Source organism: Python bivittatus, unplaced genomic scaffold (assembly GCF_059951505.1).
Source record: "Python bivittatus isolate LINGU-HERP-01145 unplaced genomic scaffold, Pbiv_v1 ctg000570_np1212, whole genome shotgun sequence".
Lineage (NCBI taxonomy): Eukaryota > Metazoa > Chordata > Lepidosauria > Squamata > Pythonidae > Python > Python bivittatus.
In genome coordinates, this window is record NW_028277097.1 from 11,570,801 (window position 1) to 11,598,589 (window position 27,789).

Genomic DNA, 27,789 nt, shown 5'->3' on the forward strand with positions numbered 1-27,789 from the left:
TGAGTTTACACAAACATGGCTGCTGCCTTCAGAGCTGCGAGTCGACTCTTGCATCCGTGTAAGTGCCTCGATCGCCTTGCTTTAAAAAGAAAAAAAAAATGTTGCAGGGTCCTCCAGCCCCGCATTCTTCTCCCGAGCCACCTCGTGGAATGCAGCAGGCTGGGACGCTTGCCTGCCTCCCCTGCCGCGGGGGCAATGGCCAGAGCTTGGGGTCTGCGTGCCTTTGTGGTGTTTGCACGCGGCCGGGCCGCTGTGAAACTGCCGGGGCCAGCGGCATCGCTGGCAGCAAAACGCGCCCGAGCTCTGGCGGGCTGGGCTTTTGCAAGCCCGGGGGAGCTGCTCGGAAGCCCTCGCGGGCGCTCCCCGCTTTCCTCGCCCCGGGAAAGAGAGTAAGCAAGGCCGGCCGCAGGGTTGGTTGCCGGGGGATGGGAGTTTGCATAAGGGAGAGCTGCTCGGGGACGGGGCATCGGGGGTGCCCCAGCCGCGAGGGGAGAGGAGTTCTGCTGCAGAGGCTGGACGCCGCAAGGAGCCCTTGTAGGTCAGCCCTGCGAGGTAGCCCGGACAAGGAACTCCAGCCATGAGCTTTGTTGTAAGGTGACAGTAACCGAATCTCCAGCACTACCTTTACTGTAAGGCAGTGCTTCTCAACCTTGGCAACTTTAAGCTGTATGGACTTCAACTCCCAGAATTCCCCAGCCAGCAAGGCTGGCTGGGGAATTCTGGGAGTTGAAGTCCACACAGCTCAAAGTTGCCAAGGTTGAGAAGCACTGCTGTAAGGTTGCGTTAACAGAATCTTGCAAATCAAAAAGTGCCTCTCTGGCCCCTCACCTTTACAGTCCCTGCTGGCTGGGGAATTCTGGGAGTTGAAGTCCACACAGCTCAAAGTGGCCAAGGTTGAGAAGCACTGCTGTAAGGTTGCGTTAACAGAATCTTGCAAGTCAGAAAGTGCCTCTCTGGCCCCTCGCCTTTACAGTCCAAGAAACTAGGGAGGTTCCCTTCTGAGACCATGTCCCCATTCCTTCTGCAGGCTGAGATGTCTCTTATCTGACCGTTGCCTAGTCTGTGGCTTCTCCTCCTCCTCCTCCTGTCTCTCAAGGATGTTCTCACAGACCCTTACAGTATAACGCCACCACCTCCCCTGCAGAGCTGCCTCTTAGCCAGTCTGCAATGGTAACCTTAACATACATATCAGTCTCCTTGAGTGCATGTCTTCCCTTCTTTCCCTCCTGTCCCCAAAATGCTAATGCAAGTCTAATGCTGAGGGCCCACAGTATTGTAGTAGCCCAAAAGACCCCCTCCCCTTGAGAAACAGGATGCATACGCTTGGCAGGATGTAGAATAGGCTCAGTGGTCTAAAAAAGAAGCTGACAGGTGGGGGAAGAGCCAAATTGTTTTTCGGCTTATTGCAGAAAAAGCTGGCTGGATACAACCTTGAATGGTTGTATGTATTATCAGAGTGAGTGTCTTGGCTGACTTTATTGCATGCGTAGGCTGATGCTGCTCCTCATGTGCATCATTTGTTCCTGCAGAACAAAAGTTTGTGGGTTGGTTTTTATTGGGCTTTCGAGTCAGTGTTGACTCCTGGTGACTGCCTGGACAAATCTGTTTTCTTGGAAAGATTTCAAAAGTGGTTCGCCCTTGCCTCCTTCCTAGGCTGAGAGAGAGGGACTGGCCCAAGGTCACCAAGGTGGGACTCGAACTCACAGTCTCCCAGTTTCTAGCCTGGCTCTTTAACCACTACCCCAAACTGGCTTTTTATGTGTATAGTCATACATACACACACATACACACCACACACTTACAAAAGAGGCATGGAGCACTTAATCATTCCAAGTTCCTGGTCTGAGAGGGGTCATCAGATCAAATCTTTATAACAACCAAAGATCAGAAGTTATTCAAAACTCATTTAATATACAGATACGATAGATTTCATTTCATGATAACTAAGAGGAAAGTTGTAAAGTATGAATTATAAAATAAAATGAGTTGGAGAAATTAGATGTTATCAAGTCTTCCCTGCAGCCCAACGGTAGATGGTGGCAACACCCCTTGTTGTATCTTGATTAGTATCTAATAGTGGCAGTTTAGTGCAGGGTTCCTCAACCTTGGCAACTTTAAGACGGGTGGACTTCAACTCCCAGAATTCCCCAGCCAGCAAGGTATTACAAAATCCCTGTAGACCAGCTGGGGAATTCTGGGAGTTGAAGTCCACCCATCTTAAAGTTGCCAAGGTTGAGGAACCCTGGTTTAGTGGAAAACTCACCTGTTTTGTCTGGGAATGGCAGGAAGATGAGATGGCGTTTTCAAGAGTCTCTGTAGCAGTCACAGTCTGTTCATGCATGCTGAACTGACTCTCTCTCCCCAGAGTCATATGGCCATAAATGCTGTAGCAGTGCTTCTCAACCTTTGCAACTTTAAGATGTGTGGACTTCAACTCCCACAATTCCCCAGCTGGTCTATAGGGATTTTGTAATACCTGCCCCTTAGGAGGGAAGAGGGTAAAATATTATGCCAGCTCTAAATAACTATTTCTTTAGGCTGGAGGAGGGTAGGGGACTCTGATATTTTGTAAAATACAGGTATTCCTATTGATGAAGATTCTAGACCTCCAGGTTAGGGAGCTGATTTCAGCTTGTGGTTCTACATTCTCCAGCCTTTGATACATAATCCTTTTAATGTGACCAAAGGCAGCCAAAATAAGTCGTTCCTTAGATAAGCTGCTTGTGTTTAATGTATTTCCTACTGTTAAAGTCCGTAATAAAGTGGTCCTCTCAAGTCATGGAATGTCCATCTGTGAGTCACCTTGTGACACAGTTCATTGTTTTGTGTGCAGAAGTTACCAGCTTCCGTTTTGGCCAGCCCAGATGGATCAGAGCTTCATCACTGGGTCCCAGGACAGCATCTCCAGAAATTTTCATCAAGTTGTAAATTTTAACACGACAGAAGGGGCAAATGGTTAGATTTTAGGAGGAAGCATATTAACTATAATTAGTTGCATTTGTTTCACTGTCAGTTCAATGAAATCAAACTCAAATGTAGTTCTCTACCCACTTCTTTCTCCAGGCTCCATCTGCATCTTGGAATGTGGGTTCTGGAGTGCTGCTCAAAGGCAAAACTGTGCACACCATGGTCAATAGTACACTGATCTGATTTGTGTAGAACAGGTTTTGGTGTGTGCTTTATATGACCCAAATATTCTCTAAACATCGAGTAAAATTCTAGGAAGTAAATTGCCTTGCTTTGTCTCTTGTGTTCCCTTTAGTTGCAAAAGGGAACAGCTGGAATCAAACAAGGGTCCAGTTGCATTGGAGATGGCAGTCAACAGCAGCTGTACAAAAAGCAAGGCTGGAGATTCAGCCTGAAAAGAGGTAAGAAGCACCAATGGAATGGCATATATAGCCCTAATTTCACCCAGCGTTTGATGGCTTCCCAGCCACAGTTGACTGGGAATGAGCCATTTGGTACAGAAGGAAGAAAATCTCAGTTTTTTCTTACCTTTATAACCTGTCCATTAAAACACTATCTTGTTTTTTCCTCCCTGGTTTGTCCCAAATCTGCAGTGCTCCATACAGAGAAAACTTGCTGCAAAAGATCAAGAAAGAACACGCTTTTTATTCCAATGGAATTGAATACCGGTAGCTCAGGACAGAACTGTGGAGTTCTTGGTCTCTCTGAGCTAGGCAACATCTTCAGTGCAAGTGAGGGTGGGGTTTACTGCCTGTTTATATGCAGTGGCTTGCCCTGCCAGGGTTGGTGGGGGTGTAGTTTCCACACTCACTCGCACTGATGTTGCCTAGTTGGGTGATGAAACATCTCCAAGCAAAAACCAAGCTCAGAGAGAACAAGAACTCCACATGCTTTTTATCCTAACCTCTTGTTAGGAATGTACTTGAGAATAAGTGCCAGTGAATTTAGTAGAACTTACTTCTGAGCGTAGGATTGTCCTGTGACTTGCTCTGAGACTTGACTTCTGAAGAATATCTCAGGTTTCTTTCATCTTGGGGATTTGAAGCTAGCGCAGGAAAAAACTTTAGCCAATTTCCTTTTTGCTTGGGAAAAAGGGTTTTGAAGGTTTACCTGTTTGGCTAAAAGGGAATAGTGCAATTGGAAGAAGCTTATTGACTTAAAGGAAGGTTATTTAAAGGAATTAACTTTTTATTATTTTTAGAATTGTTCCCTGGAATCAGCTTTTCATTATATTTGTTACTTTGTGAGACACAAATGCTGTAAGATTAGTGTTCAATGGGTTGATATTTTCCCGGGACTTGAAATAAAACTCAGATTTCTGCTGCTTGAAATGTAGCTGTTCCAGAGAGAAAATCCCAAGGAAAGGCAGGCCCCAGCTCCTTAAGTGTGCTAATTACTGCATATTTGTAAATGTTTTGTTGTCTTTATGCCATAAACGAGGTTACAATATTATTAGTTTCCTAACTTTTTATGTTAAAGGTTTCTGACTAGTCATTTACTGAAAGGCAGAGACAAATGGGTGACAAGCAAATGAAAGTTCTAATACTTTTTTAAAAGTTGCAGACATTGTCAAGTGTAGCAGTTACTATCCATTCTGTGCTTTGATTGGATGGAGTCCTGTGTAAGTGTGTAAGCTGACCGCTGAGCTTTTCCCCAGCCAGGAGAACCCATGTTATAGACTCCAGCTGCATGGGGTGGACAGGTTAGATGGGGCAGAAATAGGAGGTGGCAGATTTTATCCTTCTGAACTCTGACCAACTGATTGCGACCATCGCTTTCCTTAAACTGGGCGTTGCTCTCAGTTCTTTTTGTCTACCTGGAAACTAGGTGTGCCTGATGCACAATCCCTGTTTGGACATTCTCAGTGCCAAAGGAGTATGTAGACAGAAGCTTGAACTCTGGGTTGACTACATGAACCAGACTGCAAGCCACCCAGATCTGTTAGCCTTCCTCGCCTGTTGGATCCTCTTGTTTTCACACAACCAAGCCAGACGTGCAGCATTGAAGGGCCTCTGGTTTAGATTTCCATCTGTTCCCATCACCTTGTTCCTCTGCTGGCCTTCTGCACGCCTTGAACACGTTCAGTCTTCATTGGGGTGCTTCTGGTTCCCCTCCCATTTTTAGTATTTTTTCTTTATTGATTTTTTATTTTAGTTTTCCCAGCCTTGGGATTTTCATGAGCCTCCTGCTTCGTCCCTCTTGTACGTGGGTAACACTTTTTGGAGGAGTAAGCAAAGCTACTTTCTGAATATTGGAAATAAAGTCGTGTACATGAGAATGTCATCTAGTTCTAATGACTAATCTCTGCAGCAACCGTTAGCAAGCCTGGTGTTTCTGATGGAATATTTTAAGCAGATTCTCCACCTGGAGGTCATGCTTCTAAATATTCTCCAGTCTCCAGAGAATCTGTAAAAGGAGCTTTTTTGAGGGCACAAAGGCATGGTAGAAGAGTTACTGAAGCTGAATGTACCTCCATCCCTGTCCATTCTTCTTGAAGGAAGCTGCTACAACATTCTAACAGAGAATAAAAAGCGCTATCAAAAATCTCTTTCTTCACTTTGCTGTAGCACTTTTTCCCTAGTGGAGAGTCAAAATTACTCTGGGGTACCTCCTAGGAAAATAGCAAAGACACAAACGATCTTTATTTGGTAATCCACGAGAGGTGTGCCAGATGCTTCTGGCTGGCCTTGAAGAGGGTCAGACCAACTTAGGTTTGACTTGGAGAGAAGACCTTTAGGAAGAAAGTCCTGAAAGAAGGTAATGAGAAGCCCACTTCCAAATTGTTGCCCAGAAAACTACGGGAATATGACTCTACCGTAGTGTTTCTCAACCTCAGTGACTTTAAAATGTGTCCAGCTGGGGAATTCTGGGAGTTGAAGTCCACACATCTTAAAGTCGCTGAGGTTGAGAAATAGAGTCTGACTTTAATTTATAAGTGGTATATGAAATGCATTTTATTTTCTTTTATTTTCTCTGCAGGAAACCTAAAACAGGGATCTTAATGTTAAATATGGGGGGTCCAGAGACCCTGGAAGATGTCCATGAGTTCCTGCTGAGACTTTTTCTTGATAGAGATCTAATGACACTTCCAGTGCAAAAGTAAGAAAATCCTTTGGCTACCAGACATCCTGCTGAATTTCTTGAGGGAGGCTTAAGAACTTGCTTAATTTAACAAAATGAATACAATTAATCCGTTTCTCTAAAAAAAATATTTTCCTTTGCATTTCTGCAGCCTCATGGGTTCCTCTAAGCCCCCTCGTGCATGGACAGTGCATTCCAGTTACTTCAGGATCTATGCTAGCAGGATGATTTTGTAGGCTAACCTTTTCCAACCTGAGGCTTGCAGAATTCTTAGCCATTACCTGGAATTTGGGGATTGTATAAATTAACTTGAAATCACCAAGTTGGAGAAGGGAGAATGCATTTACATCTAAATAAATGGATGAATGCTGGTGTGCACATTTTTTTCTTATTTAGTTGCCCCTATTTGTGCTTACCTATTTTCAGTTTCTTATACATTTATTACACATTAATATAAATGTATTAGAAACCATTCATCATTTTCCAGATTATGTCAGTCCTTGCAACATGAAAGAGCTACAGCTTCTAGGCAAGTACCAGATGGCAAAATAGTCAGGAAGAACTTGCCACTTATTATTATTTGCAACTGGAGTCACGTTTAAAGCGATTCTTCACAGACTTCATGGACAGCACTGAGACTTCACAGAGGTGCTATATTAGCACCCTAAGTGTGTATGTGTGTTTAGCAATACATTTCATTTTTAACCTATCAAGGGGAATGATGGTAAAATGGTATGCTTATTAACCATACCTACCTTTATGTATTTCAGTAAATTAGGACCTTTTATTGCAAAGCGCCGCGCTCCAAAAATCCAAGAACAGTACAGGCGGATTGGGGGCGGATCACCTATCAAGAAGTGGACTGAGACCCAGGGGGAAGGCATGGTGAAGTTGCTGAATGAAATGTCTCCCCAGTCTGGTATTTCAGATTTTTATGTTTCTTGTTGAAGCTACTGCTGTGAGCAAAAATGTTCAGAAATCTGAACAGCAGGTGGACACCCTTACTGAAAGGTTTCAGTGAAGTGTAATAATGCAAAGTTGATTTTAAAGTTAAATTAAGTTGGAGTTGGATTGGAAGGTTGAAATTGAACTGGAAGGTTTTGTCCCTAGCCCTCAGATAATTTATTTATTTACGGTTAAATTGGATTTGGGAGATCTCATATGGGAACTCTTACCAAGAAGAAGAGCAAGCCACTTTTCTCACATTTTCTTCATGTAACCCAAGCAATCTTGTTAGAGCCACACAATCAAAATCAACCGTTGCTTTATCTTTGCTCCAGTGGAGGTTATTTATCATCCATCCATCCGTCCATCCATCCATCCCTATCCATTTGTGTAAATCTTGAAGCAACAGTCCACTATAATGATGAAAAAAATAGTGGAAAGTCAACCAAAAAAAAGATTTTCAGAGCACTTAAAGTACACCTGCATTTACTCTTGTAAGATAGAGTTTGTAGCATTTGTTGGGACCTACTAAACTAGTTGGTTAAATTGGTACCATGACTACAAGTTCCCTGGGTATCTGCAAGCTCTGGGTGCTTTTGTCATTTTAACAAAAGCAGTGTTGCACTGTTGTACTGCAAACTCCATGACACATGTTCAAACGGAGCAGGGCTTGCTGCCTTCATCATGTTCTGTCCCTTGACGCTGCCCCCCGCAAAGACGTGGCTGACAAATTGCTAATTTAGTTTCCCAGCAGCAACAACTACTTGGTGAAGCTCTAACCTTCCCAATCCGGTACCTTCCAGATGTGTTGGGACCAGAATTCCATCCAGCTTGGCCAATGGCTATAACTCTGAGAGTTGTGTCTCAGCACATCTAGAGGGCTCCACGTTGGACAGGATTGTTTTAGATCTTTTGGTGACCTTCATGAAATCAGAGCACCCGAAGTAGTCCCTTGGGTGACTCCTGCAGAGTGGAAGAAGGAATGTATTTACAAGAAGGTCCTTTTACCTCAGGTCCCACGTTGCTGAGGGTTGCTGAACTCTACCGTATAGTGCAGTATTAATGCAGCATCAGGGGTTGTGCAATATGGAATGTGAAGGTTGTGTGTTATGTGTTTTATGTGTTCTGTGGTTTTTATATTTTTAAAGCTGCACTGGGGTGGCATTTAATTTCATTGTACAAGTAGTACAATGACAACAAAGATTACTTTGACTTTCAAGGGTAAATTGTACTCCATGTGTAAACTTAATATGGTTAAATATATATATCTCCCACCTGTAATCTAGCCATCACTTTTTGAAGCAGTTACCATTTCCAGATGTTTTTTAAGGACAGCCTCACTTAGTGTGCATTGAAGTAACCTAACCTGGAAAATAGTAGATCATTATGGTAAACTCAGCTTTTTGCAACCAATATTCATGGCTGGGCAAAGAATTTCTTATGGGTGACATCACTTTCATATCTAATAAGGATGCTTGATCGGATCACCCCAAATTTTAATTCCTTGCCAGTGCAACCCCCCCACCCCCCCACCATTGCTACAGTTTTCCTACAGGTGCCCATCTAGGCTGTGCTTAGAAATCCACAACAAAGGTGAAATGTAATGCCTCTGAATATGGAAGTTCTGTTACATATTCTTTATTTGATAACAGTAGATCGGATCTGCTGGAACAATGAGTTTTTGAGATGTCCAGATGTAGCCATTTATTAACATTGTAAAGTGGGGCTGCCAGAAAACCTTGCTCAACTTAGATTTAGTATAAAATTATTTGCAATGTATTTTGTAAATATCATACCACCCGTTCCCTGCCCAATATCCTTCATAATAGATCTGTTCTAATCAAGAGCATTGTATGTTCATAGAATTGTGTGATCCTTCAAAATTATCCAATCAGTATGTGGGCAGGGAAGTAAAATTCTATTTAATTTTTCCAGGAGGAAGAACATGTTCCAGCTATTTGTAAAGAGGGCAGCCATTCCTTTTTCTTCTTTCCTCCTTCAGCTCTGTTGGTGACCTAATTATTACTTCACACTCCCCATTATGCTCCAGATATAGGTGCAGTGGGAAAGAATCATTATCTTGAGAGAATGTTCAAATAAGATCTTGCAGAAAATGTGATTGAGAAAAATATCTGAAGTATTTCCCTTAAAATGTTTTCTGGGAAAGACAGTTTTAAGACATCTCTTAAAGATATCTCTTCTTAAAATGTGAAGAAGTTCTTATTAAGAATGTTGATGTCTGTGTGTGCATCTGTGTGATTAACAAGGTTCCCATTTGGCTGTGGTTTACACACACATATATACACATCCTGTATAGTTAAGCACTGCTGGCCTGAATTGTCCATTGGCTTAATTGTATGAAAGAGATCCACATAAAGAACATGGAGGATCAATTGAGGGACCTTCAAATAACTTCTTGCAGAAAGCCTCAGGAATCAGATTTTTCTTTTTCCATCCAGCTGATTTGTAAAACTAAGCTTAGCGCTTAGAAGCTGTATAAAGATTGTCTGCATGAAGTAAGTTCATTATCCAACATTCTGTTTTGACTTTTTTAGTTGTCCCAGGCTCCACTCTTGAATGGGTTAACATCCAAAGCATGGTTCAGTATTTTAAATGGTGGGATGAATTGATCTTTTCATTCAAAGCAATTAATACATAAATAACTCCAATCAAGTAAAAGAATATTGGAGGAAAAAAATTACAGGTAGTCCTCGATTTACAAGCACAATTGGGACTGGAATTTCTGTTGCTATGCAATGCAGTCATAAAGTGAGACTTTACATTATTGCATCACTTAGTGATGGCAAGCCGGCACTCCCCATTATCATGGTTAAGCAAGTTCCACTGGTTGTTAGCCGGGGACCTGCTCCAATCCAAGCCATTCTGGGCTTGATCCCTCTCAGCCTTGAGCCTCAGTAAGGTAAGGGACTGCCTCCATCTCCCCCCACCTGCCTATCTCTCCCCTATCTCTGCCCTTTTGGCTGCCCTGAACCCTGCCTTGTGGGGCAGCAAGCAGCCCCAGAACTGGGCTCTGGGGCCGCTTGCCACGCTGCAGCTCACAGAGTACCAAAAAGCAAGCAAGTGAGTGAAGGGGGAAGGAAGGCATGGTGCATGTGAGTGAAGAAAGGCTGGGGTAGGTGGGAGAGACTTACCTGAGCAATTTGTGGCCTCCCCTGCTAGCTTCTCCATTGACTTTGTTTGTGGGAAGCTGGCAGGGAAGGTTGCAAATGACAATCACATGATTGTGGGGTGCTGGGCAACCAGTCGTAAATGCGAATGGGTTGCCAAGCACCCAGATCACGATCATGTGACTGTGGGGGTGCTGCAGTGACCATAACTTTGGGGACCAGTTGTAAGTCCACTTTTTCGGCACCGTCATAACTTTGAATGGCTGCTGAATGAATGGTCATAACTTGAGAACTACCTGTACATTGATCTCATAGGTATGGGAGTACATGAATATTTCTCTTTCAGCCCATTCTATTTGTGCAGACAGAACTTTTGATACTGCATTGAACGCAATGCTTCTTGATAGATTGAGTTCCTTTGCGGCAATAACAAGCAAGGGACAATGAACGCAAGTATGAATTGCAAATATCGACCTAGTGGACAATTCTAACTTTGGGATGTAGGGAAGTAAACTGAAAGAACAGCAGGATCATTTTCAGAGCATTCTTAAACAGGCAAGCCACTCACCTTTTCATAAAATTAGGCAGTTAAAGGGTTGGGGACACCAGAGCGGTAAGTTAATGGTTTAGGAAGTATTATCTGCTCTTGTCAGACCTCCTCATTCCTTCTTACTTCACAGTGTGGTTTCTCAACTGAAATCCGCCCTGACTTTATCTGTTTGAACATCCCTTGCATCTTAACGCGCACTCTGATTATGTCACAGAATATTTTTCTTAATTCTACCATGGCAAGCATGTTAATGACTTTGCAGGGGGAATTTTCAAGACAGTGAGAAGAAGCAGTGCTTAGATCGAGGCATGGTTTATGCTTTTCTTGGATGAGCTAGGGGGTTGCTCATTGCACTGAATTTAAAAAATGTGTTATCTTATTAGCCACATTTTATACCTGCTGGAAGCTTTTACAACATTATATTTTGCACCTGCTTAAAATGCCCATGTAGCTCTTCCAAAAAGAAATGCATAATTCCACCATTTTTCCTTCTGGTGGAAATGGAAGGTTTAAAGTTCTGTGTTGCAGTTGGGCCAAGGATTTGAAAAAGGTAAATACTCTCTCAAGTTGAGCTTAACTGCTGATGACTACAGAGACATATCCTTGTAGTTTGCTTGGAAGCCGTTTGGGAATGGCTTGCATTGCCTTCATCTATGTTTGTTTGTTTTTTTAAATCCCAATTTAGCCTATGACTTGGGATTTCCCATCCAGTCCCAGTAAGATTCTACTTAACATTCATTCATTCATTCATTCATTCATTCATTCATTCATTCATTCATGAATATATGAGCCAGTTTGGTGTCATGGTTCAAGCCACCAGGCTAGAACCCGGGAAACCATGAGTTCTAGTCCCTCTTTGGGCATGAAGCCAGCTGGATGGCCTTGGGCCAGTCCCTCTCTCTCTCAGCCCTAGGAAAGAGGCAGTGGAAAACCACTTCTGAAAAAAAACCTTGCCAAGAAAATTGTGGGAACTAGTCCAGGCAGTCACCAGAAGTGAAGACTGACTCAAAGCAGTTTCTAGCAGTTGAATCCCATTGATTTCAATAGGAGAGCTGAGCACTGAAGGACTTAATTCTGATTAGACTGTGTCATGTGTCAATTTCTTACCTCTTTCCCCTGTAGAAAATGGGCTGTACACCTTTCTCTTCTAGATCAGAGTTTTTACCACCTCCAATAATTGACCTCCTGGCTTCTAGAGCAGCGTTTCTTAACTTTGGAAAATGGGGAATTCTGGGAGTTGAAGTCCATACATCTTAAAAGTTGCTAAGGTTGAGAAGCACTGATCTAGAAGGAATGGAACCAAAGCTGTTGTCTTGCAGAAGAGAAAGCTTACAATCCGACTTCTTGGACAGTCCTTAAGCCCATAAATTGCCCTAAACCAGATCAAACAGCCAGTCCATTAACCTCAATATTGACAGCGGCACTTGGGGAGCTTTGTAGCAGATCCTTCTAGTTGTTAGTGCTGGATCCATTTTCTGCCATTTCCACTTGATAGGAAGAGGTAACCTGTTTTGAAAAGGGCTGATGCTGAGGCAGTCCTGGTTCGAAATTTCTGCAGGACCAGGTCGCATGTTTGGAATCTTCCTTCAGTACGGGCAACAGCCCAGTGTGTCCCCTTGTCTTTGAGAGCGCGGGCTAATTTAAGGGGTGCAGAACTGGTCTCGTCATACAGAGTGTCCCCAAAGGCTTTGTTCTCACTAGATCTCCTGCCTGAGGCAGCCATCTCACTGTGCCTAATGGTAGGGGATGGCCCAGATATTGGGCAAAAAGGATGACAAAGCAGCTTCTCTTTTTAATAATATTTTATTGAAATTTTAAAGTTACAAATTTAAAAGTTAGAAATGAAAAAGAAAATTGGAAATACAAAATATAAAGAAAAAGGAAAGAAAAAGTGAGATAAAGTAAAAGAAAGGAAAGATATGAAAAATAGATAACTTCCAATCTATCTCTGGTTTTAGGAATAATAAGGCTATCATAAGTGCTAGTTTTTAATACATTAAGTAGGAATAATTCTTTGTCTAAACATTTTTTGTTGTTGTTTAGTCGTTAAGTCGTGTCCGACTCTTCGTGACCCCATGAACCATATTGCGCCAGGCCTTCCTGTCCTTCACTGCCTCCCTGAGTTTGCTCAGTTTCATGCTCATTGCTTCAGTGATGCTATCTAACCATCTCATCCTCTGCCGTCCTCTTCTCCTTCTGCCTTCAATCTTTCCCAGCATCAGGGTCTTCTCCAAAGAGATCTCTCTTCGCATTAGGTGGCCAAAATATCTGAGCTTGAGCTTCATTATCGATCCTTCCAATGAGCAATCAGGGTTGATTTCCTTTAAGATTGACTGGTTTGACCTCCTAGCAGTCCAGGGGACTCTCAAGAGTCTTCTCCAGCACCACAGTTCAAAGGCATCAATTCTTCGGCGCTCGGCCTTTTTATGGTCCAGCTCTCACAGCCATACATTACTACTGGAAAAACCATAGCTTTGACTATGCGGATCTTTGTCGGCAAGGTGACGTCTCTGCTTTTTAATATGCTATCTAGGTTTGCCATAGCTTTCCTCCCAAGGAGCAAGCGTCTTTTAATTTCATGGCTGCAGTCTCCGTCTGCGGTGATCTTGGAGCCCAAATAAATGAAGTCTGTTACTGCTTCCATTTCTACCCCTTCTATTTGCCAGGAATTGATGGGTCCAGATGCCATGGTCTTAGTTTTTTTAATGTTGAGTTTCAAGCCAGCTTTTGCACTCTCCTCTTTCACCCTCATCAAGAGGCTCTTTAGTTCTTCTTCACTTTCTGCCATTAGGGTGGTATCGTCCGCATATCTGAGGTTGTTGATGATTCTCCCTGCAATCTTAATTCCGGCTTGTGATTCTTCCAGCCTGGCATTTCTCATGATGTACTCTGCATATAGGTTAAATAAGCAGGGTGACAGTATACAGCCTTGTCGTACACCTTTCCCTATTTTGAACCAATCGGTTGTTCCATGACCGGTTCTAACTGTTGCTTCTTGGCCCGCATACAGATTTCTCAGGAGACAGGTAAGGTGGTCTGGTATTCCCATCTTTTTAAGAATTTGCCACAGTTTGTTGTGATCCACACAATCAAAGGCTTTTGCATAGTCAATGAAGCAGAAGTAGATATTTTTCTGGAACTCTCGTGCTTTCTCCATGATCCAGCGAATGTTGGCGATTTGATCTCTAGTTCCTCTGCCTCTTCGAAACCCAGCTTGTACATCCGGTAGTTCTCGGTTCATGTATTGCTGAAGCCTAGCTTGTAGGATTTTGAGCATAACCTTGCTAGCATGTGAAATGAGTGCAATTGTGCGATAGTTTGAGCATTCTTTGGCGTTGCCCTTCTTTGGAATTGGAACGTAAACTGACCTTTTCCAATCCCGTGGCCACTGTTGCGTTTTCCAAACTTGCTGGCATATTGAGTGCAGCACTTTAACACCATCATCTTTTAGTATTTTAAATAACTCAGCTGGAATACTGTCATCTCCACTAGCTTTGTTGTTAGCAATGCTTCCTAAGGCCCACTTGACTTCACTCTCTAGGATGTCTGGCTCAAGGTCAGTGATCACACCAGCATGGACATCAGGGACATTAAGATCTTTCTTGTAGAGTTCTTCTGTGTATTCTTGCCACCTCTTCTTAATCTCTTCTGCTTCTGTTAGGTCCCTGCCTTTTTTGTCCTTTATCATGCCCATCTTTGCACTAAACGTTCCTTTCATATCTCCAATTTTCTTGTAGAGATCTCTAGTCTTCCCCATTCTATTGTTTTCCTCAATTTCTTTGCATTGTTCATTTAAGAAGGCCTTCTTATCTCTCCTGGCTATTCTCTGGAAATCTGCATTCAGTTGCTTATATCTTTCCCTTTCACCCTTGCTTTTCGCATTCCTTCTTTCCACAGCTATTTGTAAAGCCTCATCAGACAGCCATTTTGCTTTCTTGCATTTCTTTTTCTTTGGGATGGTTTTAGTTGCTGCCTCCTGTACAATGTTACGGACCTCCGTCCATAGTTCTTCAGGCACTCTGTCTACCAAATCTAATCCTCTAAATCTATTCATCACCTTCACTGTGTACTCACAAGGAATATGATCTAAGTCATACCTGAGCGGTCTCGTGGTTTTCCCTACATTCTGCAATTTAAGCCTAAATTTTGCAGTAAGAAGCTCATGATCTGAGCCACAGTCAGCTCCTGGTCTTGTTTTTGCTGTCTGTATAGAGCTTCTCCATCTTTGGCTGCAAAGTATATAATCAATCTGGTTTCGGTATTGACCATCTGGTGATGTCCATGTGTAGAGTCGTCTCTTGTGTTGTTGGAAAAGAGTGTTTGCTATGACTAGCTTGTTCTCTTGACAGAACTCTATTAGCCTTTGCCCTGCTTCATTTTGTACTCCAAGGCCAAATTTGCCTGTTATTCCGATTACTCCTTGACTTCCTACTTTAGCATTCCAATCCCCTATGATGAAAAGGACATCTTTTTTTGGTGCTAGTTCTAGAAGGTGTTGTAGGTCTTCATAGAAGCGGTCAACTTCAGCTTCTTCAGCATCAGTGGTTGGGGCATAGACTTGGATGACTGTGATATTGAATGGTTTGCCTTGGATACGCACTGAGATCATTCTGTCGTTTTTGAGGTTGTACCCCATTACTGCCTTTCCCACTCTCTTATTCACTATGAGTGCAACTCCATTTCTTCTAAGGGTTTCTTGCCCACAGTAGTAGATATAATGGTCACCCGAATTAAATTCACCCATTCCCGTCCATTTCAGTTCGCTGATTCCCAAGATGTCGACGTTCAATCTTGTCATCTCATGTTTGACCACATCCAGCTTGCCTTGGTTCATAGATCTTACATTCCAGGTACCTATACAATATTGTTCTTTACAGCATCGGACCTTCTTTTCGCTTCCAGATACATCCACAGCTGAACGTCCTTTCGGCTTTGGCCCAGCCGCTTCACTCTTTCTGGAGCTACTTGGAATTGCCCTCCGCTCTTCCCCAGTAGCATATTGGACACCTTCCGACCTGAGGGGCTCATCTTCCGGCGTCATATCTTTTAGCCTTTTAACATTGTCCATGGGGTTTTCTTGGCAAGGATACTGGAGTGGGTTGCCATTTCCTTCTCCAGTGGACCACATTTTGTCAGAACTCTCTGTCATGACCTGTCCGTCTTGGGTGGCCCTGCACGGTATAGCTCATGGCTTCACTGAGTTACGCAAGCCCCTTCGCCACGACAAGGCAGTGATCCATGAAGGGGTGTCTAAACATATCCCATTACATTTATAATCTAATCTTCAAATCCCCATGTAAGCTTCACCCCACTTGCATTTTGCAAATAGTCCATCAGTGGTTTCCATTCTTTAAGGTAATAGTTATTTGAGTTTTCTTTTAATAAGCAAGTCAGTTTATCATTTTCTGCCATTTCCATCAGTTTTAACAACCATTCTTCTATTGTTGGTAGTGTCTGGGTTTTCCAAAATTGTGCATAAAGAAGTCTTACTGCGGTAATCATGTATTGAGTAATTCTAATAAGATGTTTTCCTATTTGAAAGTCCATGATCCCCAACAGGAATAGTTCTGGTTTAAATGGATTCTGTATTTGTAGTATGCTCTGCATCAAAGTTTGTATTTGAGTCCAAAATTTCTTTGCAATTTTACATGTCCACCACATATGGTAAAACAACCCCTCTTGTTGATTACATTTCCAACAAACGTTGGAAATTGTCCCATACATCTTTGATAGTCTTTGGGGTGTCATATACCACCGATACGTCATTTTATAGACAAAGCAGCTTCTTATGATCCTGTTTTCCTAGCAGACTCATTTCAAGTGACCTCCAGAACGTACAACTGAGTTGTTGCTCTTCCGAGCAGTTTTTCCCATCCCTCCAGATGTGTTGGGGTATTTATTTATTTAAAAGATTTGTATGGCCACCTGTTTTAACACAACTCTGGACAGCTCATAACAACAATAAAACCCCAGAACTATAAAAATCATAAATCATAAAACCAAAACAAAACCCAGCACCTCAATCATCCCTTTGGGATGCCCCACAGCCAACTCCAGTCATCCCCACCCTACCCCAGGCCCTCGGTAAAAAGCCAGGTCTTGATGGCCTTCCGGAAGATTTAAAAGGGGGGAGGCTTGCTGGATCACTGTGGGGAGGGTGTTCCATAAGGTAGGGCCAGCCATGGAAAAAGCATGTTTTTGAGGTCCCACTAGATGGTAAGATTTCAGGGAAGGGACCTGGAGTGTGCTTACCCTATCTGAACTGGCAGGGCAGGCAATAGTCTCGGGGAGTAGCAGTCCCCAAACAGCTGGAGGGTGTAGATTGAGGAAAGTGGATATACCTCAAAGAAGAAACTGTTTCATGGACTGGCAGACAGCCACCCATTCTCCTCTGCTTCTAGCCCCACACAAGTACTACATCGGTTTCCGCTACGTCCATCCTCTGACGGAAAAAGCAGTGGAAGAGATGGAAAAAGATGGTGTTGAAAGAGCCATTGCTTTTACCCAGTATCCACAGTATAGCTGCTCCACCACCGGTGAGTCCAGTTGCAGAGTAAAGTCATTTGCTAAGTTCAAAAAGGAGGGGTTGATCAAAACCAGGGATGGGCAACTTAAAATCTTCAGCTGTGGGAAGCAGTGTCACCAGACAGAGGGTAGATGTGGATTCAGCTTGCTTGTCTACTTAGGGGGTGATAGATTAGGGCTTTTTCTGGGTGTGTTCAGTTTCAAGTTCTATTTTGGGTCCTTTCAAAATTCAGCATTGTCTGTTATCTAATCCAAGGTAAGACTTTAATAGCTCAATCCTTAAATGTGCAAATAGTAGCAAGGTATTAACTTCTGTCCATATCTGGAGGGTTTTTCCTCTGGTTGAATTATCCCAGCTTGACCTGTACAACTGGTATTAAGGGGGATTGCAGTTACACAGTGACAGCCAGGATGATTAAAACTTAATTAAAAAATAGATTTGCTCAGACTGTCTGTATATTTTTGTTCATCTGCAGTTCAGGAAATCAGAAGTATATTTGTGGGTACTTAAGGAGTTTTACTGACTTAGACTTTTAGCCCTATAAGCTTCGTGTTGCCAACACTGGCTGGCAGTGACTTCAGGTTTAGACATGCTGGAGACTGGAGATGTTGAGGATGGACCCTGTGATTTTCTGCATGCAAAGAAGTGCATTTGTGCTGATGTTTCTCATGAATCCCATGGCTGGTGCTACTGTTTCCATAAATGTGCTTCGTAGAGAATTGAAGCAGTCATGACACTAGCCAATCCCCAAATTTGAATCAGTGACGCGATGCAGGATCACCAACAGGACTTCTAGATGCAGTGACCAAGAATGAAGGGACTTGGAGTCTTATCTGAGTAGGGCCAGTTTGAATAAGGCAGAGCTCTTGGTTGGTGATGTGACTGTAATGGGATGCTGAATTAGAGGGGTCTGTCCCAATGGGTTCTGTCTGCATCCTTAACAAACCCCTGCCTCCTATCAGATTTAGTTCCAAGGAAGAGTTTCTGCTTATATCAGTAGCATGTACTTGGAGGGGCTGGAACACAGGCGTTTATAGTGGGCAGGGTGATGATGTCACTTAGTGTTTCTCAACCATGGCATCTTTAAGACTTATGGACTTCAATTCCCAGAATTCTGGGAGTTGAAGTCCACATGTCTTAAAGTTGCCAAGGTTGGAAACACTGTAAATGGTGCTCATGGGACAAATCGGCATTTTCCATGTTCTTACAGCTTGGGAGCAGTTTAGCTCTTTTCTTTTTTTAAAGGTGTAGCCTGTTTTAGGGCTTACACTTAGCTTTTGTCTCCATCCCACTTCAAAACACCATGCTAGTGAGTTGTTGGTTGGGGCTTGGACTTGGCCATATTTTGTAGAGGATTTGGAGTAAGAGAGGCGAAAGAAAGACTTATAGGAAGGGGAGGAGATGACCTATTCCTGGATTAGCCTATTGTCTGAGTTCATTATTTTGCATCCTTCAGGAAGCAGCCTGAATGCAATTTATCGCTACTATCACCAAAAAGGGGAAAAGCCAAAGATGAAATGGAGTACAATTGACCGGTGGCCAACTCATCCCCTCCTGATTCAGGTATAGGGAACCTTTACACAAAGGTCTTTCAGATTTTTCAAGAGTGTTGCCACGTCTTCCTGGAATGCTCACCTCCCAGCTCTTCTAAGCACTGTTCCTCAGAATGGGTTTCCAGAACCTTCTGCATCCTGCTAGGGCTTCTCTAATGCCCTTTGCTTTGCCTGGGCCTTTACTGAAACATTGTGCTCCGAACTCAACCGTTAGTGTGGTTCTTTGAGAGTTGCCGTAGATCTGTAATTTTTCATATTAGAGAGGGGGAGAAGTGTTAAATATATGGGGAAGAATCCCATAATAATGGTATTTAATGAAATGTAAAATGTTGATTAAAGTCAGATGTAGTGTTTTTCACAGCCCTAGCCCTTTTTAGATTGTGTCCCTTTGCATACTGCTGTAAGGTTTTTTTGCCCTTGGCTTTAAAAAACTTTTCCTATCCTATTTAGGCAAAGCAACATGTGAAAGTAATGTGAACATGGCTGAAATCTCATAGGTTGAGATAGATTTGTATTTACAGTATTTGTATTTTCGGGATGTACAAAAATTCTGTTCTGGAGAACTCTGTAGTGGAACATTTTTTACTAACATGCCTATCTGGCCCAGAATATTTATACCCAGAAAACTGCTGGACATCCTCAGAACAGCTGGCTTGGTGTGATCTGGAAGAAAACATTCCAGTTTTCTGGAAATGTATAGACAGTTACATGCTAAAAATAAATCTTGAGTGATACATATCATTCAGTCTACCAGGGTGCCTGACCACTTTCAAATAAACTGCTTTGCAGTATAATGTCATTTCCCTAAAGGAATCCCAGAGGAAATATTATGCTCTATTACCTCTCTGCCTGCAAATATGGAAAAAGAGATGTTTCTTAAATTGGGAAGATGTGAGATATCAGCAAAGGATGAGGAAGAAGTAGGCTTTGTCTTCCGACATAACAGTGATCCTCAAGGTCTTGAACCTACAGCTGATTTTAGTTAAAAGTGAAAAGTAGTGTCTAATGTCCTTAATTCTTAATTGTCTTATTTTTGCTTTTCAGTGTTTTGCAGATCACATAAAGAAGGAACTAGACTTATTTCCACCGGATAAGAGAAAAGACGTGGTGATCCTTTTCTCTGCTCATTCTCTACCAATGTCAGTGAGTAACAGCAATCTTTTTGACCCTGTTAAATTTTTGCTTTAAAGATGTAAGTATTGTCTGTCTGTATAGAAATCAACCCTGTACTTGATCCATTCATCAGTTTTCCTGTTTGGGATAACAGAATATGGCAACTATGCTGTTCACTTATTTTTGTGTTAAGATGGAGCACTGAAACAGGGTAGAATAGCAAAGATTGATGCTGAACCAAGGCAGAAGAAGAACCAAGTATAGTCAGACTTGGCCATCTTTTTAAGCAATGAGTTCTCTTCTCTGGCTCTGCATAATGGTCCAGGCATTAAAAAAATAAATAAAAATCAAAATGTTAGCATCTCATGAGATTCTTGGGTCTCTTATGACTTCACCAGTCTCAGTCCTGTGTTTTCACATTGTTCTCTGTACACTTCAGAAATTTCTCATGATGTCCTGTGAGAATGGCTGAAGTTTTGCAAGATTTCAGTGATTAAAAAAAAGTTTAACAGTTCTGAAGAACATTACCTAAAGGTACATGGAAACTTTAATGCCTATAGGTGCCCTGTTCTTGATGGCAGGCCAGAGAGATGCCTGCAGAAATAGGAATAAACAGAATAATGTAATAAAAGTCATGTTGATGTGCTCCTCATCTCTCTTTAATAGCTTCCACACCCCTCATTTTCCTGCTTCCAACTTGAACCTGCGTAGAGTCCCTCCTTGTTGAACCCTGAAGTCTCTGCTTCTACCATATGTTTCATTATGGTAGCAGACTCAGACAGACCTCTGTTCATAGTGAATATCACCAAGCATAGGGTCTCGCCCAAATCCCTGAAGATCAGAGCAAGACCTTCTGCCTAACCTTTTATAGCAGATGCCTCCTCTAGAGGTTATTTCAGCCAGGGTATCAGCCCTGAAGGAAACAAGGGGTGGAGGACATTTTCTCAACCAGTGATACACCGAAGTAACCTGGTTGAGATGTGACTCCCTTCCTCAGATAGGAAGCTCATGGGAGAAAGAGTGAGAACAGAGCAGGAATCAGCAGAGGAGGAGCAGGTAGTCTCCAATTCCATGTGTTGAGGCAGAAGAAACCCAGCATCTCAAGAGCAGGTCTGGTGGAACATGGGATTGAACAGCTTTTTGAGATCTGGGATTGGAGCAGTCTTGGATGAACATCCTTGTGTGTGCATTAAAGTTATACATATACATTTATAAAATGTGCATGTTTGTTAGGGTTTTTTTTAATGTTTGATAGTTTTTCTTTGTTCCTGTGATTGCCAGGACTTAAGATACAAAAGGGGGTATGTAGTGAAACTCCAGAGAATAATTCTGTTTTTCTGGAAACAATCTGCAAATGGTCACAGCAGGTAACATTTTTTCAGTGCTTAAAATTTAGCGTAAGTGATACACATTTGCAGATATTCGGTTATGCTGTTCATATCCTTCTTAGAAAAAATAGGTTTTACATTGTATTGTGGTGGGATCCACGTTCTTTGTTAGAGTTATTGCTGGAACTTAAAAGACACAGAAGAAGGGAAAGTGAACTCCAGATGTTAATTCTGTTTTTCTGGAAGCAATCTGCAAACAGTTTTAATAGCTTAACAAAACAGCTTGTGTGAGAGCAACAGTGATGGCGCAGAACTGATTTTGTTCTGTTTGTCCAAAGAACAAAAATCTGCCACCCCAGATGTTGCCATTTGTGGACATTTGGTGCCATCTAGTGGTCTTTGGCAAGAGCAGAAACAACTCAGTAATGCAGTAGATCCAAAATAGGCTCGAGAACTGAACTGCAAATAATGCTGCTGCTAGAGAAGAACTCAGTTAAAGCAATCCTACATATTAAAAATAAAAATCTCTGAACACATTTCTTTCCTAATCAATGTGGCTGCAAGGCTAGGAGAAGTTGTGGCTGTTTTTAATGAACTTTGGAAAAGGATGAGCAAGGTGTTAAAAAACAAACAAAAAACAGGCAGCTGTTTGGTTAGGCCATGGCTGGCTGGGGAATTCTGGGAGTTGAAGTCCACTCATCTTAAAGTGGCCAAGTTTGGACAACACTGGGTTAGGCAGGCCTGCTCTTTGCCCACAGACGGCTGTTTTGTCTACTCTACATCTCACTGTAGAGTAACTCTGGGCGGTTTACAGTAAAATCAGAATAAACATGAATTAAAATAGATAAATATTCATCCATTCATTAAAATAAGCTGCAATAACAAACTTCCTATATAATACTTCCAAGAGGCTGATGTTAATTAGGTATTAATTAACTCGGGGGACATCTTCAAGGCGCCAGCCATCCTCAGGGTCAGTTGTATCTTTCCTCGCCCCCACGCAAGTTGGCAGAGCCAAGTCTTCACTTCCCTCTGGAAAATTAGGAGGGTAGGGGCCCACCTCACCTCTGGGGGGAGAGTATTCCATAGGGCATATTCCATTATGCTTCAGTGGGTAGTTAACCATCCCTGAAATATTTTCATTTTGATCCTAGCTTTGCTGTGCAAGTGGTGAAGATTAGTGGAGTGTGGGTCTCTAGAATCAAGCTTGAAACTTTCCACTATAGCCTGGGAGGTAGAGGGTTATGTTCTGCTTCTTCTGGATCACCTGAGCTCTGGACTAGGATTCTGCAGCATAGTAACTTCCTGATTTTAAAATTAACTTTTTAAGCATGTGAAAATCATAAACATCAAGGAACTTTGGGGCACCAGGGCTAGGAAATAATTTAAGTTCTTTGCTTTAATTGAATAAGTGCTTTTCTTCTTTCAGAAAGTTGCTTGTCTTCTTTCTTGTCTGCATGCTGCAGGTAGTTAATCGTGGTGATCCATATCCACAAGAAGTGGGAGCTACAGTTCAAAAGGTGATGGAGAAACTTGGCTATTGTAATCCATATAGGCTTGTGTGGCAGTCCAAGGTAACTCTGTTAAGCATCGTTTTGGGTTTTGGGTTCACTCAGCCTGAATCTGGCTTTCATCTGCCAATTGTTACAAAGTATGTCCTGGTGCTATACATCAGTCAAATAAGCTAGCCTGTTTCAGATGATGGGCGCAGAAGTTAAGCCTGGTTAAGTACTTACGAAGGAATATTGGGGTTGTAGGCTAGACTAGGAAGTCAAAAAACATAATGGAAGAAGGGAATGATACACCACTCACCTTTTGCTACCAAGGAAACTTCAAGAACATGTCCACAAAGTCACCAATTTGATTCTATCTCAGTGGGTCCAGCACCTGGCCACCCTTGTCTGGGCTCAAAAGCTAAGCAGGGTCCGGCAAGGTTAATAATTGGATGGGAGATTCTCACCAGACAATTGACAAAAACTTCCCAGGAAAAAGCAGTGGAAAAACCACTTCTGTTGCCAAGAAAACTGAATGGACTTGTCCCATGAAGTTGTCAGCAACTGAGCTTGACTTGAAGAAGTTTCCTTTGTAGTAGAGAAAGTAAATCTAACAAACAAAAAGGAGGCTGCACCCTCCCTCCCCATCACAGTCTTTTGGACATGATCAGGGTCAAACTCGATTTGTCTCTTTGCCTAATCCTATCAGGCCCAAATGGACCCTCTCTGCCCCCAGACAAAGCCCCCTGCAATCCCATCTAGACCAAAGAATAGAAGCCTCCTGCGATGGACGAATTGGACAAAGAGGTTCAAGGTCACGGGGAGAAACATTTCCTCAGCCCACTGCCTGAGCGTGAGAAAGTGAAGAGGATGAGACTGGCACCACCCTAAGGAATTCGTAGTGTTTAGTTGCAGACCTTGGGAGTTAGAGTTAGTCTGGTGAGATTCTGTCTTGCAGGTGGAAGCTAATAAAGTAACTGAGCTGTTCCAGTATTGTCTCGTGGAGTTTATTGGCTGAACCTGACACCTCCCCGCCATCTCACAGCACAGCCCAAGGGCAGCCCTGATAAAGGAAATTACGACATAGAGAAACCTCCAACTTCTATCCTCCATCCCTTGATGACCTCAACGTTCCATCTCCTTTAACAATGAACTTCTTCAACTCTGCTGTCCTCCTGAACGGACCACTTTGCCTAACACTAGAAATGACCCCAAGTACACTGACAAGGACCTGCCCAGCTTCCCCAAACTGGCCAGCATATCAGATCCCTAGGATTTCCAGCCTTGTAGCCCTCAACTTCTATAAACATCTTTGCTTTTCCATTGCTTGGGGTCCCTCTTTCTTGTAAAGCAGGCGCCCAAGAATACTTGCACGTTCTCCTGCATCAAATAATCTTTTGCATTACAAGATATAGTTTTGCATTACCAGTAAAGGCCAGAGCAAAATTCTTTTCCTTGCTGTGCTGGCTTTGGCCTAATCCATATGTTTTTAGACAACTGTCATCTCCATCAAGATATAACGCAGACCTTGTGGTTTAGTCAGAACCAGATTTGGGGACAAAGGTCCATGGCTAATCTAGAAGAATGAGTTCCCTATCTGCCCCTTACCACCTTTCTTGTGGAATGAAGGGAGAATGTTTTGGGAGGTGGGGTAGAGAAGGCATAGATTTATTAAAATAAAGTGTAATATTGCCCTTTCTAAGAACTCCTTCTCTCCTTCTTTGTCTTAGGTTGGCCCGATGCCCTGGCTGGGTCCTCAGACAGATGAGACTATTAAGGGACTTTGCCAAAGGGGGAAGAAGAACATTTTGTTAGTTCCAATTGCATTCACCAGTGACCACATTGAAACACTCTACGAGCTTGATATTGAATATGCGCAGGTCTTAGCCAATGAGGTAAAGCCATTATTTTTCTCACCAGTGGCATCCATGGTTTGCCTCTACCTCCTTAACAGGAAGCAAGTGTTCCCAAACTTCAAATAAAAAGGTTTAAGATTATTACAGGTTGGGTTTTCCCACTGCCTTTTCAACAGTTGAAATACTACACAAAGGGGCTGTACGTTGAAAGATAAAAGGTGCATGTTTGACTGAGCATGGGCTCAGACAGTTGAGGACACAATCCCATTTCTGATTAATTTTTTTTCCAGTCTGGGGCTTTCTAAATTGTAGTCGTTGGAACTACAACTCTCAGCATTCCGAGCCAGCATGGCTGGCTGGGGAATTCTGGGAGTTGAAGTCCACACATCTTAAAGTTCCCAAGGTTGAGAAACACTGCTGTAGAGGGTGCTTTCTTGTCAAAGCAGACAGGTGGTCTGTAGCCCCTCACTGTATATATTGTTTAAGAATGCCTCCCATTTTAGATTATTATCATTATTTTAAACATTAAAAAACCAGTCAGATGGAGCACAGAATCTGGCTGGTGCCAAAGGAAGTATTTGCAGGCGTGGTAGTATCCTGGGCCTGTGTTCCTACTCCCATGCTGTTGGTTGGATATTAGCATTAGTAGCACTACTTTACAATTCCTACTGCTGTTATTTAAATTTCTATTCTACCTTTCCTTAGGAGTCCAAAATCACATACATAGCATACACTAGTTTTTTTTCCAGAACAGCAATCCTATGAAATGGGTTGGGCTGAAAGAACCGCTGAACCCAGTGAGCTTCCATGGCTAAGGCCGGACTTGAACCCAGATCTCCTCAATCCTTGTAAATACTAAAAACTTACAGCATTGAAGCATATTGACAAATATCTTGTGTATCCATGTGTTAAATAGAGACCTTGTTTTTTTGGTAGTGGGGGTGAGTTGGATGGGATAAAGGATTGATGTCAGCCTCTGGCCCCATCAAATGGAGGGAGGCTGTTGAACTGTGAAGAGGGACTTTGCAGGCCCTCTCAAATTGCTTGAGAATGAAATGTGGCAAGGTTGCTCTTTTCCATCTCTGAAAATGAGCTGAATTTAGCTCTAATTCCATTCCTGTTGCCCTAGCTAGAGACAGATAGGATACTATGTCTCAGCCATTTTCCTTCTCTTTTTCTCCAGTGTGGAGTTGAAAATATCAGAAGAGCAGAATCCTTGAATGGAAATCCATTGTTCGCCAAGGTACTGGTCCCCTACTCCCGTGAAATGTGTGACATTCTCCAGAGAAACCCCTCCTGTTTCTCTGGCAGGAATGGATCTCCTTTGGTGGCCGCATGTAACATTTTTGGAGGGCTGAGGGCCACCAAGTAGATGGGACCACTTTATCCATGGAGATAGATCTTGGTTTTTTTTTTTTGTTTTTTTTGGAGGAGAGGAATCCTGGCAGCTTGCTTTGCTTCTTCTAAAATATGATATGCCTATTACAGGTTTTTCAGTGGTTTTCATGTGTGGTAGGTGATTTTTCTATCAGTTCTCAGATCAGAGGGGCTCTGATGGCTACAAGTATGGGACCCGGGGATACCTTAGATTCCTAGAACTGCCCCATTTTTTCTTCCACTTGCTAAGTCTACCATTCACTCTCATTCACATTTCCTATTTTGGGACCTGTTGCATTTTTATATTTATGGGATCCTATCTTGCATATGCTCTGTCAGAGTTGAATCCAATTTGGACCTCTCCAGATGTATTGGATCTGTAATTAGAATTCCCAATCCCAGAAGCACTTGGGCAGAGCTTCTTCTGGCTCACTAATTGCTATTTTGTCAAGTTTGTTAAAAGTAAAAATAGGAATCATTGTTCTTAACATGAAAAGGAGGATACAGGATAAATACATGATTGCAATATTCAATATTGTATTGAAAAACAGTTGAAAAATTCTGAATTAGCGAGTTCTTGCTAATTCCTTGTTTTAAAGTACAGTGGTACCTCTAGTTACAAATGCCCCTCCTTACAAATTTTTCAAGATACGACCAGCTCCGGCCCCAAAAATTTACCTCTACTTGCGAACTCTGCCTCTGCTTACGAACCGGATCCGCGGCCATTTTCCCTGCTGCCACGCGGTCGCGGCTTCCTGTGGGTGAGATCGCGGTAGCAAGGAGGCGTTCGGTGAGGCTTGTGGTGTGTTTTATGGCGTTTGGAAGGTTTTTGTGGCGTTTGGAAGGCTTTTGAGGTTTAAAAATAAAATGCATATGTTTCAGAACTGTTTAGCCGTATTTACATTGAACCTTATGGGGGAAATTTACCTCGGGGTGCGACCAAATTCGGAGGGTGGATTAGCCATATTTACATTGAACCTTATGGGGAAATTTACCCTGTGGTGCGACCAAATTCGGAGGGCGGAACGGATTAACCGTATTTACATTGAACCTTATGGGAAACTTTACCTCGACTTGAGACCAACTCGAGTTGCAACCAGAGTCACAGAACGGATTAAGTTCATAACTAGAGGTACCACTGTATTAGTTGTTCACTGGTATTCTCCCTCACTCTCCATTTCAGGTATGTGGGTATATGTATGCATATGTCTATAATCATACTAAGCATCATCATTTACAACAACTTAGAGCATTGCTTGCTCATAGAATAGCTTGCTAGCAGGTTGGAAATTTAATGTGACCATTTTATTTAAATATATCTCTGTGCTTTTCTTATTTTCAGGCCCTGGCAGATTTGGTCTGCTCACACCTCCAGTCGAACGAAGTATGCTCCAAACAGTTAACGCTCAGTTGCCCGCTTTGTGTGAATCCCACCTGCCGAAAGACCAAATCATTCTTCACTAGCCAGACACTGTGAAAATGTACCCTGGCAGATGCATCGTGTCATTGGCTGGAGTAGACAACACAGATTCTGTGAAATGGGCCCATTTATTCTGCCTTCTTTTGCTCCTCCCAAGTCTGCGTTTTGGTGTCCTGCATGAAGTGAGTCCCAAGTGGGATTTGCATAGGGGTGAAAGAGATACAGTGGAGATCTTTTTCCACTGTTTGATTTCTCTTGAGGGATTTTGCATTAGAAAGGGACACCACATTAAGGGCCTTGTCCTCTGAGTTGCTGAAAACCCTCATCTTATAAAATTAAACAGGAATGGCTGGTGTGGGTCTTCCGGGCTGTGTGGCTGTGTTCTGGAAGTTTTGTTTCCTAACGTTTCGCCAGCATCTGTGACCGGCATCTTCAGAGAGCAGGAGCACAGA

At 42.7% G+C, this 27,789-nt stretch overlaps 1 protein-coding gene across 1 annotated transcript; it reads left to right on the forward strand.

Moving 5' to 3' along the window:
- Nucleotides 1-27,789, forward strand: FECH (ferrochelatase). Its single transcript, XM_088152746.1, has 11 exons — nucleotides 1-58; nucleotides 3,263-3,368; nucleotides 5,947-6,066; nucleotides 6,819-6,967; nucleotides 17,073-17,207; nucleotides 18,654-18,760; nucleotides 19,795-19,893; nucleotides 22,658-22,765; nucleotides 24,415-24,579; nucleotides 25,724-25,783; nucleotides 27,260-27,789. Exons 1-11 carry the CDS (start codon nucleotides 16-18, stop codon nucleotides 27,392-27,394), a joined length of 1,227 nt encoding a protein of 408 aa, XP_088008872.1. The 5' UTR covers nucleotides 1-15; the 3' UTR covers nucleotides 27,395-27,789.